The 21082-nt window shown below is 37.7% G+C and overlaps 1 protein-coding gene across 1 annotated transcript in view; it reads right to left on the bottom strand.

Moving 5' to 3' along the window:
- EYS (eyes shut homolog) overlaps positions 1 to 21082 on the bottom strand; it is a 909330-nt gene that overhangs the window by 241172 nt on the left and 647076 nt on the right. Inside the window, exon 35 of the mRNA XM_064508633.1 lies at positions 3376 to 3488. Within this exon, the coding sequence (XP_064364703.1) occupies positions 3376 to 3488 (113 nt within the window). The remainder of the gene's footprint in view (positions 1 to 3375; positions 3489 to 21082) is intronic.

The raw sequence follows: 21082 nt of genomic DNA on the forward strand, positions 1-21082 counted from the left end.
ATAATGTTTTTTGAAAGATACTGAATTATCCTGAAATAGTGATGCCAACAGTTTTGAAAAGGTTAATGAACTGTATCTAAAATTTGTTTGTGAAAGTTCTCTATATTCTATGCATATATTAGCGCATCCTTCTGGTATTTTAAAATTCAAATAGATCTAGTTAAAAAAATGGCAGAACACATTTGAGTAAATTTCAAACCTATTAAAAATTCATAAGGTTAAAATTTACTCATAAACCCATACACTATAAGAAGTTTTTGCATGTCTCCCTTTGGCTGACCTTCTACACCACAATAATAAGGTAATCCATGCTGCTGGGGCTGCCAAGAAATAAAAGCAAGTTAAATGAATGGTATTAGTCAGATACTTGAGTAAGGCTAAATATGCAAAAGCAGAGGCATTTGAAAAGAGTAAAAAACTAGAAACAGGTGATGATAGGAAGATTAATTAAAGAAAAATTACGATGGAGAGGATAGAAGTACACAGTGCCACTGGAAGATAAATGCACTGGTGTTCTTATGGGCATAAAAAGTGCTTCACCGGGAGAAACTGGAGTGCTTTATCTATATCCACATCACAGACTACTCTGGAACTGCCAGACAGCTTGAAGTGTAGCTGTATTGCACCAACAGTACTATATGAATTCTGCAAACCCTTGCATATATACACCAGGCCTTCCAGCATTCACCAACTTTCCCTTTTTGCAACATATATAATCCCATACTACTCTATTTAAGCAACTTTCTTCAAGCACTTTCTCCTTCCTCCTCAAGATAAACATGTCTCCCCAAGGAGTCTGTCTCACAAAAAACCAATGGCAATTAGGCTTCCCAGACACTTTCTGAGAAGCAGAATTTACATGTACAGACGGATGAAGGTCAGGATACAGGTGGGCTATACCTAAAACAAAGGGCAAAGGGTGATGCAAGCTGCCACATGTGGGCAGAGCTGAGATTCTTACATGCCACAGAGCAGGAGAATGCCTGCTAGGCTTCCCTGTAGTCCGTTCCTAAGGGACAATTATACCACCCAGGGAAATTTAGACTACTTTGAATTCTGCTTCCAGATGTTCACAGACTGGAAGAGCTGGGATTCAGATCAGGATGGAACCAGCTCTGTGTGGATTGCACAAGACTGGACACCATTGTGCTCATCTATAGCATTCTGGAATGAGCAGAGAGGGAAAAGGAACATGTTAGTCAGGATAGTTGGGACTGAGGAGGTCTAACATACTTTCCAACATCCTTTTATGCATCAGACTATTTTCAAGATTCATCTATGCAAACTGTGATGTCGTTTTACTTACCTAAGTAGCTACACATACACAATAAGTAATTGCAAGAAACAGCCTCTAGAGTGTAATCACTGCATTCTAACTCTACGTTAAGCAATCTTTATTGTCAATATTATACAGCATCAACCATATTTCTAATTGATTAAATTGCTAATTGATTCAAATTGAAGGGAAATATCAAAATCAATACAAAATGCCATAAATCTTGGCATAAAATTCTATAGATTATAACAGATAATGTAGCATTCTAAAGAAAATTTAAGTTTAAAAAGGAACTAAGTCAATGTTTGCCTCAAAGCTTTCTCCTTCCCATCTACAGTAGCAAACACAGATCGGATGAAGCAGATCTCATTGGTCTTATGGTTCTCGTAGGTTACATAAACTAGCCAACAGGAAACACTGATGAGGGAGTGGCGTGATAAAGCCTAAGGACATAGACACCTACCTCAGAGAAAAGATTATATTGCAGAATGAAAGAAAGCACAGAAGATGGTAACAGTCCTGGTTTCAAAGCAATCCCTCTTTTATCCAGTTATTTAAAAAATAGAGCTTCATCTTGCCTAGGATTTGGGACATCAAAGATGTAATGCCTATCCAAAATGGAGAATGACTTCCTAATCCAGTAACTCAAGGAGACATCTGAGATGATTCATGATTTTTTTCCAGTGATTAATTAATTTCTAATGTGTAAGTACTCCTTGAAGTCACAATCTTTTTTCCTAAATTAATTCTGGCATTACAGGACAGAGTAGCCTGCTCACTTGCTCTCATTTCCATGAATTTCCATTGTGCACATAGGCAGAGTTCCACAGAGCGCATGCCCTCATTTTTGAGAGGACCACCATTGGATGGCTAGGAAAAAACACTGTGACAGGCAAGAGTGGAGCCATCTCTTCTCTCTTAGCTGGGGTTTATCACAAAAGAGGCCAGATTTCTGTATTTTGTGCAGGATTTACATCCACAAGTGTTTGTTAAACTCACTTGGAGGACACCTACCAAACAAAATGCCTGAGGGAACTCAAATGGTGCAAAGATTAACTTAGTCACATCGAGGCAAGAAGACATTGAGACGGTCATCTAAAGATGGTTCTGTGCAGGAAAGCAGAAATTTATGTTCAGGGTAAGTTTTATGGGCAAAAGTTTACATGCCTAGGACTTGAGGCAGCTGGTTCACTGGCTACCAAGTTTAATGTTTACACTCCTTTCATAAATTTGAGTATGATATGTACTAGTTCATAAAGGCACCAGGGGCACAAGTGAGCAGAGTCCAGTTCTTACGAATATTCACTTAATGCTCTAGTTAATTACCATTAGATTCCTAAAATAGTTTAGTTGAGAACAGAAACATTAATTAAGCTATTCTGTAAATCTTAGGGAAAAAATTAAAGTCATGTATAAAGAGGCTTATGAAACATTCTCCAGGGGTAGAGAACATATATAATATGACTAAAATCACATTCTCTTCTTCTGAAAGACTCCATGATCCACAAATACAAATCACTTCCACCTTCTTTTCTTTTCCACTTTATGGCTTAAACAAGTTATGTACCAGAATAGAATCCCAATCTATCAGTGTATAGCCTTTTATTTCAATTAGTGCATGACCAATAGCAATGTGAATATACAAAAGCGAAATCGAGTGGGTTTTTTATATTCAGAAGTAGTGTTTTCCAGTAGTTTTCACAAGTATATATACTATATGCAGCAGCAAGTCTCTAGCACTTTTTACAAGATTAATGAAAATCTCAAAAGCATGAATAGAAATACAAACAGCACCTCACCCTGCCCATTCCTATATTTTATCTTAAGATTGTCTTGTTTAGTATACTACGTTTCACCAGTCAGTGAGTGAAAACCACTCTAAATAAGCTGTCAAGCTTAATTGAACTATGCTGCAAAAAAGCATCTTCCATAAAGAAAAGGCTTGAAAAGTATAAAAGAAAGCAAAATACCCATCTGTATAATCAGTTTTTCCCTAAACATTGTTGAAATTATCTAGAATGGTCACCCTATTTTAGGAAGAAAGAAAAATCAACACAAACAGTTTCTTCTGATTTGAAAAGGCACAGAGGGCAGTTTACCTGCAATTGTCGACATTATTTCTGCCCACAGCATTAGAGAAGTTGAAAGGTCCCACATTATTGATTTCTATGACTTCGACACAGCCAGTGAAATTGTAGGCAGGTCCAGGCATCTAAAAAGAGGAAAAATGCACACAATTCTTATGCTTGTTATCCTAGTAATTTAGTTTTAAAAAGATTTCTGCCAAAGATTTGTAATGCACTTCAGACCCAATTCTGAAGATCCCTCCTGGTTTCCAATTTTTTCCATAGTGAAATTCTATAAAATAACTGTGACTGTAAAAATAAATTACAGAAAAAAATAGAAGTGCTAACTTTTTAAAATAAACTCATTGTTTTTGACATACAGACAGCCCCACAGGTACAGTGACACCCCAGCAAAAAAAGTAGACTTGTCTAAGTTTAATCAGCTATTTAATTGTTACAGATGAACATAGGACATAGGGAAAGGCAAAGGAAAAAGCTTTGGAAAGTCTACGTTTAAAATTACTATTACTATTCCCCTGCTTAAAAGATAGTTAGTACCATTAATCATTTTCCAAAGCCGCCTAAGGACCAACTAAGAACAGGAATCACACTAGGCATGGAGTAAGCAGCGAACAATAAACTGTTCTGCGTATCATCCATCTAAACAAATAATAGTGACACTATGTGCTGGAAGGTGTTACAATGTATAACCAAATCACCCAACATGTTGCAAACTTCATGCACCGGAGCACCACACTGGGTTCACTGGGACCACTGCTCCTGATCACACCAAATGGTGTATACCTGTTCTTGGGGCCACATTACAGATGAGGCGCCACAGTTTACATAGAAAATTTCATGTCTGTGAACTTAAATTTCATGCTAAAATAGGAAAAAATTACTGCTAGGACTGTTCTCCAACCATGATGATAAAAGTCATTGACACATTCTACTGGGCACTTGCAAGACTATCCAGGCAGAAACCCACAGTAACAGTGGAAGACTTCAGTTACTCCTGTAATAGGTAAATGAGGCACCTAAATGACTGCTGGTCATGAACCCATAAGAGAAGAAGCAAATCTTTGATGGATCCTTAACACTGCAGAGGATGTTATGTTCATAACAGTGACCATGAAGTAGCTAGGTTTAGATACCTGCAGAAACAAAAAAAACTAAGTGCGGTCATCTTTTCATACAGGAGCACTACATAAAAATGAAGAGACCTTTTTTTAAAGCAAATTCAAATGAACATCCAAAAGGGTAAACCACAAGCAGATGAATAGTTAAAACAACATATTAGGGGTTCACAGAAAATGTAAATAAACTATCAGAAGAAAAAAGACTTTGGAACCCAAAGAAGACTGCCATGTTTAAATAGCAAGGCAAAAAAGTTTACAATGGCTAAGGAGACATTCTTTAAAAGTTGGTGTCATATCCAAACGAAGGAAAACAGAAAATAATATATGAAAATAATATAAATGTTGGCAGGTAAAAACCCAATAAAGCAGGCCAGATGAAGAAAATAAAAAAGATTTCAAAGAACAATTTGCTAAAAGCATAATGACCAGTATTAAATTCTTTTCAAAACAAAACAGGAACAGGAAGCCTGCCAGAAGGACTGTTGGGCTAACAGCTGATCAAAAAGAGTGTTCAAAAGGATAAGGCTATAGCAGGAAATATAAATGAACTCTCCAAATCAAAATTTCACATTGATGAGCTCTGGAGGTTCCCACACCCCAAGGTGTCACAAACCCCTGTTTAGGAGGGACACATCAGAGATCTGCCTAAAACTGAAATATCACTAGAACAGCTTTTAGAATAAATGTGTAAAACAAAGAGTAGCAAAATCCAAAGACCAAATAGTGCTTGCCCAAAAGTTTGAAAGGAAATTACTTAACTATTTATGTGGTCATCACTTCAAACTGCATCCAAATCACAGGAATGGATGGTGTGGGTGTTTTTGGTTTTGTTTTTTATGATTTGGGAAAGAGGGAGAGGATGCAAGATCACACTATGAACCAGTAAGTCCAAGTTCCATTTGACACAAATCAGTAAAAAAATCATTAAAGAATAATCAATAGATACATAGATGAACATAATGTATTGGGGAATAGTTGAGACAGCTTTTTTTAAGGAAAGTCATAATTCACAGCAGCAACACTGAGCATGTGAAAAAGGATACCTTGGCAGTTACAGTCTTTGATTTCTGAATGGCTTTCAGCAAGTTTCCATGCTAAAGTATTCTAAACTAACTCAGTTGCCATGCGATAAGAAGGAAAGCGCTTCAATAAATAAAGAGCCGGTTAAAATAGAAGCAGCAAAAAATGGGAATAAATAGTGAGCTTTCTCAACACGGAAAGCTCTTAGAAAGTCCCCAAGCAATCTACATTAGAGTCTCTGCTCTTCAGCACATTCACAGGTGGCTCAGAGTTTGTTGGTAAGTTATTCAGGGTATTAAAAACAAGATGTAGCTGAGAAGAGACATTGTAGAATTTCACAATATGCAAAAACTCTAAGGTGTATAAGCATGAGGATGGGTTTGAGATGGTTTCTGAATAGTGACTAGGAATTTTTACGCTGGAAAAAAACACCACAAAGGGGTGGTGAAGAAGAGAGTAGTATGTAGACAGTAAATAAAGAAAGAGTTGTCACAGTTTCTCACAATACAGGATCAAAAGGGCATGAAATGACATAAATCAGTGGGAGGATGAAAGCAAGCAAACAGAGGCACTTTTCATACAATTTAAAATTAAACGGTGGAACTCTGCCACAGAATGCTGTGGATGCTAAAAGTGTACATGGGGTCAAAAAACAGCGAAATTACTGGAAGATTAATTTATGAAAAGCCATTAAACAGAAAGATGGTACTTTTGGATCATGAAGACCCTGACCTTAAAACTGCTGATCCAGTACAGATTTTTGTCTTCTAAAATCCTATGTCTGTGTCTAGCTTTATAGAATTTGAACATTATTTAGGTAAAGAGAATTTTCCAAAAGAATCTTCCTTATCTCCTTTCTTATTATTAAAGGCCATAAACAGAATGATGGCCTCTCATCTGTATATCCACCTTCTTCCCTACCAGTCACTAAAAACACATTTCATATTGTGATGGGATCTTGCTCTGTCCAGAACCTTGAGATAAAGCCACCTGCCCTTTTCTTTAAAGCAAAAAGAGATTTTAAAAGACTGAAAGTAACACCAGGCTTTACTAGAACACTAAATAGTAAATTGGAGCACGGCAATCATTCAAATAGAGAGATTTCTGACATGCTGGGTGAGGTAGATTAAATAGATAAGCCTCCCACCTCTCTCCTCTGTCATTGCAGGGAGGGTCCTCTCCTCTAGTCCTGCTTTTTAGTTCAGTGACTCTAGCAATACTGCGTGTTCAGGATGCACACAGCGCCTCTGGGTTCCAAGGAAAATTCCCTTTTTACCACCACCTCTACGAGACGGCTGAGAGGCGCCTCCAGGCTTCGAGGCTGGTTCCAAAAGCTTCTCTCAGCTCTCTGAGGAAAGGAGAGACCTCTCCCGCCCAGCATACACAGGTACGACACAGCTGAGGCAGGGTAAATTGCTTCCCTTTGCACTGCTCAAGCACCCTGAAACATAACACACAGCAGCAGGCAGCGCAACAGCAACAGAACGAACAGGCCTTCCAGCACACAGTAACGGTTCACAGAAGTTCACCAACAGTTCACTGTTTATTTCTTTTGCAGCAAAGCTTAAGGACAGTTAAGACGTTAAAACAGATACACTACTACAATGTGACAATTCTCTGTAAAGCCATGAAACTGTTTAAGGTGGTCTTCAGACGCAGCTAACGTTAGGTGCTGGAATCGGGAAGATGAGCTCCCTGTGTCGCCACCATGTTTTGTAACATGCCATTGCAGCTTCCATGACAGACAAGACCCTCACTCAGGGCCATAAGTCAGATACATATTTGATACACCGTGATGACTGACACAGACAATTGATATGCATTATAGGCAACAGAGTCTCTACCTATCCCTCTATCTTTCTCTCTCTCTCCCTCCTTTCCCATTCACTTTGGCAAGGAAATCAGTGTGATGGACTGCCAAGCGGGATACTAGGCAGTCTGCTTTTGCTGCCATTATCATGAAAATCACACCTGGTAATCTGCAGCTATGTATTGCCCTATTAAATTTCACACTTTACTTTTTATAAGAGGAGCTCATTTTTCCTTTTCTCTGCCTTTTATAATTAGTAAATAATATCCAAACTAACAGGATCCAGGGTCCGTTATAAGTTCAATATAAACAAAGAAACAGTTACACACTTAATGTTACTTCTGAGATGGGAATGATACAAAACCCATAAATTGCCTCAAAACCCTGAAATATTGAATGATGTTGTAACATTGCCTATGTAAGCCATCTTTTTAGCACTCTTCTCTCCCCTAACCTTTTGTAATGTTTTACTAACTCTTAGTTATGATTGTTCCAGTCTCACCCCTGTAGAAGTTTTCAAGCAAAGCCCTCATTCTTGGGATTGTAAAACAAACAGATAAACAAAAAACAAAAGGAACCAAGAAGAACAAAGATCAAATACAATACAGTGTCAGCACTTACATCAACTGCTTTTAGCTTTTCCAGTTAAGTTCATTCAAGACTATTAAGTTAATATGGCAAAAATTCACCATGGCAACCTATGATCCATATTGCACACTGAACAGCAAATGAACAGGAACAAACATTTATCTGCATATTCTCCCAAGCCCTGTTATCAGTGAATACTTTAATTTGATTTCTTGTATTTCCTTTGATTTCCTTCCCCCCCAAAGCAAACTTACCAATTGGGGTTCCAATAATTTCTCTTACACTGTTATCTGTATATTTTAAATGTAATGCTTTGTGCTAAAGTAATACCAAAATACTTAGAAGCCTCTTCTTTGTGCTGTAATCATAACTACATCACAAACACTTTGGTCAAACAATCACCTCCCTTTAGAGTGCTCAGCTAAATAACTAGCTATTTAAGCAAATTTAGGAATGAGCGCTGTTGATACAAATAAAAAAGCAAGCATCTTTTATTCTACTATGTTTGAGAATAGATACTAGTTTGTGATTAGCAGATTAGATTATTAAAGCGTAGACTGCATATGCATTTGGGATCCCTTCCATTTACAAAAATACATTAGTATGCTGACAAACGATAATACTTAAATTGCCTGAAAATGTCAGGGTCATAGCAACACCAGAAATTTAATTTAATACAATTCACTATTCAGAAACTAGGCAGATATATTTGACATATAGTAACCATGCTCTTTAAGTGCCCTTTATACTTGACAAAAATGAGTACAGATACTTACCTGGTAAGGAAAGTTCACACATATATGCCAAACCATTTATTAACATCCCTTCCTGACTAGCCCAAATTAAACCTGTTATTAGGTAGTATTAATCTAGAATATGGTCCCTACTGAAAAGAGCTTGAATACTGTCTTTTCACTACAGATTCATAAATAACATAATGAGATTTTGGTCTATAATCAGAGCTTTCTACAATAAAAATATAATTTATTCAAAACAAAACATAGTATAATCTGTCCTCATTTGTCTCCCCCCAGGCTAAATTTTATACATTTAAAAAATTCTCACTACAGATATTACAATGCACCAAGAAACACTCTTCATTAGATAATCTTTCACATCTTCATGATTCCTGGAAATATGTCTAATTTTGGAGTCTGATTTGCAGAACTCTTGGCAAGCGATTGAGAGATTTGTCAGAATGCAATATTTTAAGCGTAAACAAAATGGCCCAGTTACACATTTTTGAATACTCTAATAATATTTTTATTTATATTTACTAGCAATTCAACAAACAGTTTGAAAACAAAGACATAACTCCAAGACAAAAATCAACCTTAAGATAACAGTTTCTCTGCTGTAGTTTTGATCCTTGTTACTGATTAGAATAGCATGAAGCGGTCTTAATGAACTTTCAAATTAAGCAAGTTCTGTTTCTCAACTCAATACTTTCTTTAGATTTGCCAAACAATAACAAATTCGACTACCCTTCTGAATTTTAATCTGCTCTAAACCTACTGCAGCTGAATTTTAATCTGCTCTAAACCTACTGCAGCTGAACTTCAGTGTCACCTACAGAGCACTAAAAGAACAACCAGAGAAACAGAAATAATCTCCTTTCCAAAAAGTCTAATTCCTTGTGGAGCTTTCTTCCCCCCAAAAGAGAAAAATTCATACTTTAGAAATGTCATTCTATGACCCATGCTCCTGGGTTAGCTACTGAATTAAATACAATACAAAATATAAGTATACAGGCTACCATTTAGCTTCTTCTAATCAGTGGGCAAACAGACGCTGCTTAATGCAACAGGAACATATTCTGTCTATGCAGGCCATTTAATGAGCCCTGAAATTTTTCTGCTTTCAAGACAACATGCTACTGGTAGGATGTATTTTCTTCACATCTCCTCAAGCTACCAAGTTTCCCAGGATTTGTTAAAAATCAACATGAGTCACTCAGACAGTGCTTTGACCAAAAATGTTAACACTTTTGTTCTTTCTGATTACTATTATTTTGTTTAACAGCAACTAATAAACCACAGGCAGAAGAAGTAAATTTTACTCTTTCTAACTCTGGTAGTTTAGGTAAAATGGGCAATGTCACTCTGCTTAATTTGTATGACACCTAGACAGAGAGAAGTAGGCCTTCCTTTGAGAAGTACTGCTCAAACAGACATGGGATTTTTTTTTTTTTAACAAGCCTATGCTATTCATTACTTCACTTTCTAGTATGTACATTTTTATACTTTTCCAAGTCGGTTCCAGTTTTAATCCACATACATGTTTACTGTTAGATAATACAGCATAAAACAAATTTTATTAATTTAATGACATATAAAATAAATGTTGTTAATTTACTAACAAAAAGGTGCTATTGGTTCTGAAAACAAAAGTAATGAAAGAAAAAGCTAATGTTTCAGCTTCTGATGCCTGTACTAGGTAAGTGCTAGAACAGGAAGAAAAATGGGAAGGTATAACAGTAAAATTACCTACTTTATTGTGTATAAAATAAAGACGTTAAAACACAGAGGAACTCAAATCTCTCCTACATACTGAACAATACTTGGCATAAGATGCAACACTACAGCTAAACCTAAGGGTAACATCAAAATTTTACTTATGTATTATGATATCATCAATTAATCTTATATGATATGGCAATATGATGGATGATTTTACATGGAAAGTGTGATTCTGAGCCAGATGTCCAAAACTCATTTTATTTCAGATATACCTAACATAAATTAAACATTAAATCAAGATTATTCCTTCATGTCACTGCTTCTACTGAAATTTTTAATGATTTGATTGATATGACTCTAAAACTGTGTTTATCATATCTGCCATGGATATGGAAGGCATATCACGAGACTTATTTTAAACAAGAATGATAAAACATAAAAAAAGATAGGGGAAAAAAAAGCTACCTAGGGTAGTACAGGTTACCATTTCTGCTCCTCATCTCTTATTTGTCCTAGCAACCCAGACCAGGGGTTGCAAAACTTCCTACCCTGGTAGTTCTCCTCCTAGGGGAAATCAAAAAGTTATGAACTTTTCAGTCTCCTACGCTGTGGATCAAAGTGAGAATGTACTCTTACACTGGATTTGTGACCAGACTAGTATGGGTAAAAACATTCCCTGGATTGTGCTGCTTTTCAATGGGAACCAGACTGATTTGCTGCCTGGCCCCAGAACCTGATGGAGCTCACTCACCATACAACATTCACATTCCTCTTGCATTATTTTCTCATCTAAATTGATTAGCAGTTTAAAGTCTGGGCTTAAGTCTTTCACCCTGTCAATATTCCATGGTGCTGCCATTTTGTTCTGGCTGAAAATGGTTCATTAAGCTACAAAGGATTAATTAGGAGCTTTAAAAACAGTAAGTCAAAATGATTCAAGAACACTGAGAAGCTCCTTTATTATTTTTATGAAAGTTCGCCCTTGGTCAAGGTCATTATTTTTGAACCTTGTTCTTGCCTTGCACTTAAGCAAATGCAATGTTGCATTTCAGAAGTGATATAAAGATTCTGAAGTAAGGAAGGACCTCTTGCAGTTTTATGGCTATTAATGTCTAGCCTTTTTGTAAACTAATTTTCAGTGTTTCTGCTTATAAGCATACATGCATGATCTACTTATTGTGCTTGCTATTGGAATTCTTAATAAGCTGAACTACTGGAACTGATCTTTCTTAGTTGTCTCTTAATAGGATACAATATCTTGCCCATCAACAAGCTAGAAAGTCTACTGGCCCGAGATCATTAGAGCAAGTAGAGTGAGTTTTGAAAAGCAGGCTTATTTTTCTTATCTAGTACAGACTCTATTAACTAACTAAGGAAATCCGTTCATCTCCCTGTAAAATAGAGCACTTCCCTATTTCAGAGTGGTGCTGAAGTTAAATATATGAAACATCATGCTGCACTCGTATAATACAGTATCACAGTCCATTAGAGGAGAGATGCTTGGAGTCCACCATCTTGAACCACTTTTCAGTTCAAGCCAATTAACTTCTGTAGTTCTGCTACTTGTCCAAACAATAACCAACAACTCAGACCTACAAACATTTAATCCAAGAAATATTTGTATCAAGTATGTGTGCTTATGTGCAGATGGATAGGTATAATAAGATTCAGCATTAAATACTTAATACTGAATTATAGATGCTGAGCTACAAAAGAGGGAGGGGTTGAAATAAAGAGTTGTTCATCTCCTGTCTGAACTTTAAGAGATAATACAGACATCTAAAACACAGGTATCTGTGTATCAAAGGAATTAAACAATATTATGATGGTCAGACTAAACTCTGCATAAGGAGGAAATACATATATTTCTGGGAGAATGATTATATTTACCTGGAACAACTCTTCAGAAGGAAAAATAGCTATAAAAGCTAAAAGGTTCCAACAAAACCAGTTTCCCTTTAGTGAATGTAAGCTTAAGTATACGGTATTCAGAAAGGGTTCATTTTGTCCAGGTGCTAAGAAAGACTAAGAATCTCAGCTGAAGAAGGGAGAGACAGAAACAAATTTCTTCATAAATGTTTAGGATTAAGTGTGTGCTTTCTTATAACCTGCATGTGCATCTTTTATAAAGACCTGCAGCTGGATTGTCTGGTTTTTTTATATTGTAAGTACATAATTTTATTTTTGAACCAGCCTCTTTTAAGATAAGAGTGGTTTCAAGGTAACTAAATAACAATACAGCAGTTCTCACGCAAGCGGTAGGGAATGTAACAGCTGGGACACTATGCCTCTCAGCCACTGCCTTTGTTCCCCAAACACTCTTCAGAGAACCAAAGGCTAACAGTGCACCACATATAAGCTATCGGGCACGCTGCAGAACGGGTATTATGGTGAATGGCAGCACTAGAAACATGGTAAAAGAGAGCTGCCTGACATATATAGCAAGGTGTTTGGGAGCACATGAGAATTCCAAGGTCACTAAGATGTTAGTCACATATAAGTATGTGATCATAGGTGTACTTACAGCAGACTGATCACATAAAAACTTCAACTATGATGTGTGAAGAAGGTAATGAATCCATACACAGCCAAAATGCCTTTAATATTCTTACTAAAGAGAGACAAATTCTTGTGTTCCAAAACACAGGATTCTACCAATGAGTAAAAATTCAAAACCTTTATCTGTTCTTGGTAAGACAACTGAGGGGATACTAACCACTGTCATCTGCACTGGGTTTTGGCTAGATGTTACTGCCCCTGTGACAAATGTAAAAGAATAGGAAGTATATTTATAATTCATCGCATTGACATAGATCGATATTGATGGCAGTTAACTTGGCACAACTGATAAGTGGAGCCATGGTTTGTTTTGCCATCTCTTCTGAGGCAACGATAACCTTCAGCAAAGGCATGAGGTAAGCAGCTGGACTAACTATTTGCTTTAGCTTAAATGTGCACAGTTTGAGAATCACAGCCCTAAGAGACATGTGACAACATGTGTTTCCCCAGAGAGCTGTCTCTGTACTGCCTACTCATTGCTAGAAAGATGCTGGTTTCTTTGGGACATCTCCTTTTGGTTTGGCTCTCAGTTCCATCTTCCCCCACACTGACTCACGTACATGCACTTGTCAAAACATACATCCGCTCTTGGCGGTCTCATATTTGGATTTCAGGCACTGAAAGTACTTGTCAACAGCATTTACAAATTTTTTTTGGAATTGACAAGCCCCATGAAAGCTGGAGTACCCCAAACTGTCAGATTCACTTGAACACTTTAAGCACTAGGTGATCTGCAGGAGAAAGCAGATCTTATTCTAACAACTGGAGTACTAAAATATAAGTAGAAAAATAATTGAACAAACATCGCAGATTCTAAACTTCCTCCTTATTTGCTCCTGCGCCCCAGACCTTGGAACTGAGAGTCACTCTCCTCCTCCTCCTCCTCCTCCTCCATAGCATTGGTCTGAGCCTCAGTGCTGACCTGTTTTGTTTGTCTCAGTATGAAATCATATCTCCTTTATTTTTATTCTCAACTTATCTCAGGCTGTGTTTTGGTTCAAATATAGCAGGGAGGATTGCTTTTCCTTCCTTGAGTTTCTAAAGCTTTTTGTATTCTTTCTCCAGTACGTGCCTTCTGGGTGAAACAAATTTCCAACTGTCACAAAATTTTCAAGGTTATTAAAAGGCTTTATAATATCTAAAAGGTATCTAAAAGAGAAGACATTCATGCAACAAACATCTTACCAAGCTTACAATGGTTAGTTTTCTGTTTAGCCTTCACAGAGATTACAAACGTCATTAATAACAGTACAGGAACCTGGCACTCAGAAGGCTCTGAACCTGCCCTTCCTCTTCTATATTCTGCAGCCATTCGGGCTTCTGCCATCACAATGAAGTATATCTGACCAATGAAATTAATACAGGCTTTTTTTCCTGCACATTATTACTAGAAACAGAAATATTAGATGAAAGCAAAGGTCCATCTTTATCACGCACTGAAACAGTATCCTGTCTCCAATAGCAACCAATGAGGGATGCCAGGACAGAGAACAGTGACAGATCACATCCACAGTGGTATTTCCTGTGAAAACCCTACAAGTCACGGGAAGCCCGATGATCTCAGGTTTTCTTCCCTGGGGGATTTTTGCTGTGTCAGTAGAAGACTTTCCACACACTGATTATGGAATGATATAATGTCAAATGACAATCTACTGGAATTTCAGAAGCCAAAGAGAATACACTTTCACATATAAATATATTTACATGCGCACAGACACACAGAGGTTTATATTCATACACTCATTCATTCTGTTAACCACCAATCTCTTTTAATTCTATACATCTGATTAATGAGATTCTATACATTAAGGAGATACATCCAATTAGGGAAATTTAAACCACAGAAGAGACCAACAGATACTGAACAGTTATTCATCCAGACTATTTTTTGCCTTCAAAAAGCATAATATTAATGATTAATAAAATAGCAAATTGATGAATCTATGCTAATGTTCCCAAAAGTTCCATTTTATTAAATGTTTCCTCTTCTTTCATTTCAAACTCTCATCTCATTTAGACAACAAAGCACAAAATCAGAACTGTGCTTCCATTAGTTACATGCGTAACAGCTGCCAGTTCCTTCCTTCCTTTCTTATTTTTACGAAGCCCACCAAAAATCACAAAATCACAAAGAACATGATCACCATGTTCCTCTTTTAACACTGACTTTTTCGTTTTATTGCAACAGCTTAGTTGGCTCCTACCTTTAGAGCAGAGTGCCCTTCCCGGGTTGGCACATGTGTTACTTGGCTATTTTTCAGGCTTCACTGCGTGGCCAATAGGTACATTCAGATACTCAGTTTAGAGTGAAGCTATTAAGCTAACTGTATTGAAGGGCTTATTTGGCAGGGATCAGAAATGGCCTCCATTTACTTCAGTATAAAAAATGCTTCTGATACATTCTTTGGAGTTTGGAAAAGAAATGAAACAAAGTACAGAGAGAAATGTCAAAGCTGCCAAGATAAACAAAGTCAATTTACTGCTATCCAAAAGGTGGAAACATGAGCACAGAAGATCAATGAGAACTGAAGATCTTAAGACTGAATATGAATGTGGAGAGTGATCTCTAATGTTATTAGAGAAATAAGCTTTACTGGAAATCACACAACTCTGAGGACTAATTAACCACAGGTAAATGGAGACCAAATGCTTTAGATATTGATAGAGTCTCTTTATTCCTCAGCATAAGAGTTGATAAAATTTTTAATCAAACAAACACTGAGTCTATAAAGGATGACGATATGTTAAGGACACTGTATAAATACTAGTCACCATGATTAACTCTGGAAGGAGCAAACAGAAATCACCATAATTTAAATAGAAGGCTAGACAAACAAAAATACCCTTTTAATGAATATTTTCCCTTTTAAAAGGGAAAAGCCTGAAATTAAAGGAATCAGTTACATCAAAGATGGAAGGTGTGAAATTTCCATAATTAAAGTGGCAGAACTGTCTGGCAAACACCAGTTGAAAGTGGACACTGGGAGTAATAAACAAAACAGAAAAGTCCCACTAAAGAAGGATTTATGTTGGCAGTAAAAAGTGTGAAGCTGAAATAAAACTTGCCAAAACTCAAACTGAGTTAGACCTTGCACAGAATATAAACAGACTGAGAAAAGAAGAGGGAATACACGTAGGGGAGAGGGACAAAATTACAAATACTCTGGATGTGATGAAAAATCTGCTTACGTTGGGGAAGCACTTCTAGGGTTCTCCTAAGTTGTCTTGCATCAGGGTGCTGCCGTGATGGGCTGCACATTCTATTTGCTTCCATTTTTAGTTTGTATTATGTTCCTTTAAGAAAAAGAATAAGGGCAGGGAACTAGGAGATTGCAGCTTCAGCAGAACAACTGAAAATCATGTTAGGAGAATGCAGCAGAGAACCTGGACTCAGAGACGATGGAGAAGAAAACTTAGGATCAGAGAAGTGCAAGTTCACTAAACTTCAGAAAGTCAGTGAGACTAAAAACCCACCTGCAAGGACATGGGGTGTGTTGTGTCTGGCCTTTTTTCCCTTTATTTTTTCTGACATTGTTACTTTATGTTTTTATTATAAAGCAGTTAAGTATTCTAGTTTTCATTCCACTAAAACATGGAATTTTTTTAGTTCAAAGACTTGTTCTTCTTAGGTTAAAAAAAGCTATACAGAATATCATGCCTAGATAGCTTGTATTTTAGGTCAAATTAGGAGGCTATCAAATTGTAGGGGTATTTATGCAGTCCTGTGTTAGGATCCTGCAGGCAAAACCCATATCCTCAACATTCCCTTAACTGAAAGATTAGGGAATGTATATAACCTCATATGACCATTCTCTCGCTTTCTACCAGTACAGTTTCCTGCAGTTTGTAGAACAGGTACTTCTACTACCAAATACTTTAAGATATCACACTTTTCCCAAAGTACTATTAATGTCCATTTCACTTCAGAAATGCTGATGTTTATTGGATATAGCCAGGTTGAAACTTCTCATAGCAGGATAATAAGGAGAACTTCCTAGTGGCTGTCCCAGCACTTATTTATAAAGAAATTTTTAGTTCATTGCGAAAGAAACAGTTCTTCCCAACTGGTCAGGCAAGGCTCACACCTCAGGACACATCTTCTCTATCCATTGGAAAGTCTATTGCATATAAACCTACAGATCAGCAATCACACCCTACAGAACTATAAGAGAGGATACTGCATGCCATCATGTGTGACAGAAACTAGCCACAAAGGTAAACAGGTCACTCTGGGGCAAAAGTGAGGTTGAGGGAATCAACCCTAACCTGGGATTTCTCAGATACAAAACAGAGGTGTGGATGCAATGCTTAACGTGAGTCCTGCAGGGAAATACAAATAACTATCACTAAAGATGTTAGCAAAATTCAAAGTGATGTAAACATCACTTTAGTGATAATGGTGACAGAGGTGATAAATAAAACCAAAAATCTCTGTCCCAGAATACTGTAAAAACTTGCAAAAAAGACACAGGTGTGGGAGAAAAGATTTTTTTTTAATTATCCATCAGGGTGGCACTATATAGTTATAGGTTAATAAATAAACTACCTTAATGTACATTCTAGCCACATGGGTGCTTTTAGTTACCAAGTTTGTATTTGTCAAAAAATAGCAACAATTTGTTCCACATGTACTCCAAAGTGCATAAACAAGTTTCATCAGTAAAACTAGTTTCCAATGTGATTCTGGGGAATCTGGCAGTAAATTGTCTTTTTTTTCCTTCTTTTTCCTGAAGAGAAACCCATGGATTTGCATTTTAATAGGATGGAGGTGTAGGCCCAAAACTTAGTGGCATAAACGTCTCTGATGTTGAAAAAGCTTGAAGAAAATTCACGCATACATAAAATCGGATAAGATGAATATTGCTTTTGCCTATTAAAATGTGATATGAAGTTTGCATAATGAGTTTTTTTTCTCACATAGCTTCAGTTCTTTGGTTAGATTGCTACAGCTTATGCCTAATCATCTAACATGCTCAAAACCAAGTTAACAGATGACTAAATTGATAGAAAGATTAACTCTTGATCTCAGTTGTGCATTAAAGACAATACATAAAGAAACAAAAGATAAGATTTGTGCATTCCCATCAGTTGCAGAAAGAACAAGTCTGCAAGAGAAGAACCTATCTGAACACACAAGGAAAGAGTGTCCAACTAACCTAGAGAACTGCTGAGTGATAGGGTCATTTGGGTAATTATTGCATCAGTTGCCTGAATCTCACATACATTCTGTTAAATACATTGCTGCCTTGTCAAATTGGCTGCAGTCTGGTTTCCCTTGAAGATCCCACCTAAACTACTTGGAAGTAATAGCTGCTAAGTCACACAGTTCCCTTTTATCTTTATACCATCAGGCTATACCACCACCAGAGCTACAAAGGAAGATTATAAGCCACTAATTTGCATTCACTAATATGTGTGGTCCACACATCCCTTGCCTTGAGGGAAGAACCTTGCTCTTCTCTACTCTTCTTCATTGTTTATACGGAGAGAGTACTGGCCACCATTTAAGTCTCTTAGGAACTATTCTTCCTTGAAAGAGAAGGAGAAGGAGGAGTAACCTGGAGGGAGGGGGCATACAAATGTACTTGTGGACTACGAATGTGAATTTCCAGTGTGAAACCTTTCTTTTTTCTATGCCTACATATATTTTCAGTCCAAGTGCTTACTCTGTCATCAGGCCTCCTATGAAAAATCTCTGAGTACTCATTACACAATGAGTGATTACAGTCTATCCTCCCAAGCTTCAGGAGGTCGCTTTGGGAACACTGTAATGTTCAGTGAGTGCTGGGAAGGAACTCAAAGTGATTAGATAACAGATGTCTGGGATGCAAACACTGGACAACACTGCTATATAAAGTCACCTCAGCTACACTGAAGTGTTCTTTAAGCTTTGCTGGAAGGGCCTGATACCAAATCCATCCCCTCAGGGCTCATGAAAGTTATCTGCTAAGTGATTAAGCCTTACTTCTCACTTATAATCCAAGCAGACCTGCTGAAACTGTCGAAAAGGGATCTTAATGAGATTACTGAAATGTCATCTTCACAGATGATGCCATCTGTTGAGCTCCACTGCTTCCAGACAAAGGAAGTACAATATTCAATGCAGTGTATATGCTCTGTATTGTACATTGAGTAGAAACGAGACAAATTCTTAATGTTACTAAGAGAAGCAGGGTTGTCAAAGCATGAAAGCATCACACAAACACTGAAAATTTTCTCCCAGGACAACTCGCACACCAGCCCACACATCAAGATACGGTATCAAGGAAATCTCTTGCCAACAAAAATGGACTGTAGCTGTTGCCAGGATCCTGCTAACAAGCTGTGGACAAATTGAGTGGCAGTATCAGCCACAAACTGAAGATGTTAACAGCAGGTCAGCCTGACAGCTATGGGAAAGTAAGTGCCTTCATAGTTGAAAGACACAAAGCAATCTTCTTGCACCCCTGTCAGACTGTTCAGAGAGAGACGATCATCTGGATTTGAACTTGAAAATTCCTAAAAGCAACTTGCACAAGTTCAAAACAGAGTGTCATCCCTTCAAAATATTCTTCAAAATAACTAAATGATCACTGTAGAAACAAAATCATTTATCTCCGCTCTTGGCCATAACACCTTCCTTCTGATGAAATTAATCTCCTCTGAATATTGAAAGAGGCTTAGAAGGTAACTGGATGGTGAAGTTAATCAAATGACCATTTGTATCTAAGATCAAGCATTGAATATAAGAGGACTTTAAGATGGTAGATGATACTGCTGTTGCATGCAGTAAAAGGCAGAAAGGAGAGAAAGCCGCTGCTATGCAGAACTGAGCTGGCGGGAATGATGGCAGACAAGCTGTGATGGATGAAGCGCTGCCAACCATGAGGTTGGTTAAATGACAACCCACATGGAAACTGTTAAGGCTGACCTTAAGGAGTAGCTAGGGAAGGAGATAGGAAGAAATGATCTTAGACTTCCTCTGAGTCACGAGAAATATTATAAGGGAATATAGGATGGCGTAGAAGGCTTTAAAGAGTGAGGGACTTAAATCAGCTCTCTCCTGTGCACTCCTTCATTTCCCTTGACAGCCTGTGCAAAACAAAGTACCAACGGCACCAGCAGGAGAAGGTATCTGACAGACCATGAGCTGTTTCCAGTGCTCTGAAATAAACGGTCTTCTTTCCAAAATGCTGAAAAGTCCTCTAAGGCATCAATCAAGGCAGGTTCTGCGATTTCAGGTATTTTATCCAGGAGTCCTTACTGGTAAACAAAGCCCAAATAGTTCACTAATGAAACTTGAGGGATATAGAAGAAAAAGCTCAGTTTCTTGTAGCATCCAGTCTCTTACTATCCCTCTTCCCTGTAAGACACATGCTCTAGACTCCTCTGATGGAAGTAAAGGAAGAGGATAGCAGCATGGGTACTCAATATTCTTGGGGATTTAATGGTTTTAGTTCATTCATTTACAGATGACAGTCAGAGAGTAACAGTTGCCAAATTGCCTGGCCAGGCTCCAGCAAGGCCTCACTGATGGAAAAAAAAAATGGAATAGGCTAAGATAAAAGAAAATTTCTGTTATACTATGGCAGCCCTAACTCTTTTACTGCTGGACAGAAGGCTCCAGCATCAAACGCGGTGCTGGAAAAGCAGAAGAAAGCAGGCTTAACCTGGAAGCCTCCAGAAGCTAAGGACAACACATTGCAAGGCACTGTGCCAGCGAGGAGTCAGCTGCATCTCCATACTATGACAATACACAAACGGGACCCTGGACAGGAGTCCCAACTTGTCACTCCAGAGCAAGCGACTCAGTACAGTGACTTAACACGATGAGGTGCAAAAAAACCACGCTTTGGATACTCGCCCTCAGTACCAATCTCAGCACTCTCTGTGGTGCTTAGAGCGGATATGGATGAATAGGTGAATGCCTCAGACGAATCTGTCTTGCCAGATGAGATTTCTATCAGTGGTGTCAGTACAAGAAAATGCAAAATATCTCAGGAAATGGGGTACAAACCCCACAGGTGACACAAGGCTGAAAGCGCATCTTAAGCCGAGTCACTGAAATCCAAAAGGCAAAGGCAGCTTCACGGATAGAAATATCACGCAGCCGAGCATTGCAGCTCAACAGAGTGTGAAACAGTGGCAGGTACTCTCATATTTTACATGTTGAGTAAGAGGAGAGA

This window comes from Dromaius novaehollandiae, chromosome 3 (genome assembly GCF_036370855.1).
Source record: "Dromaius novaehollandiae isolate bDroNov1 chromosome 3, bDroNov1.hap1, whole genome shotgun sequence".
Taxonomy (NCBI): domain Eukaryota; kingdom Metazoa; phylum Chordata; class Aves; order Casuariiformes; family Dromaiidae; genus Dromaius; species Dromaius novaehollandiae.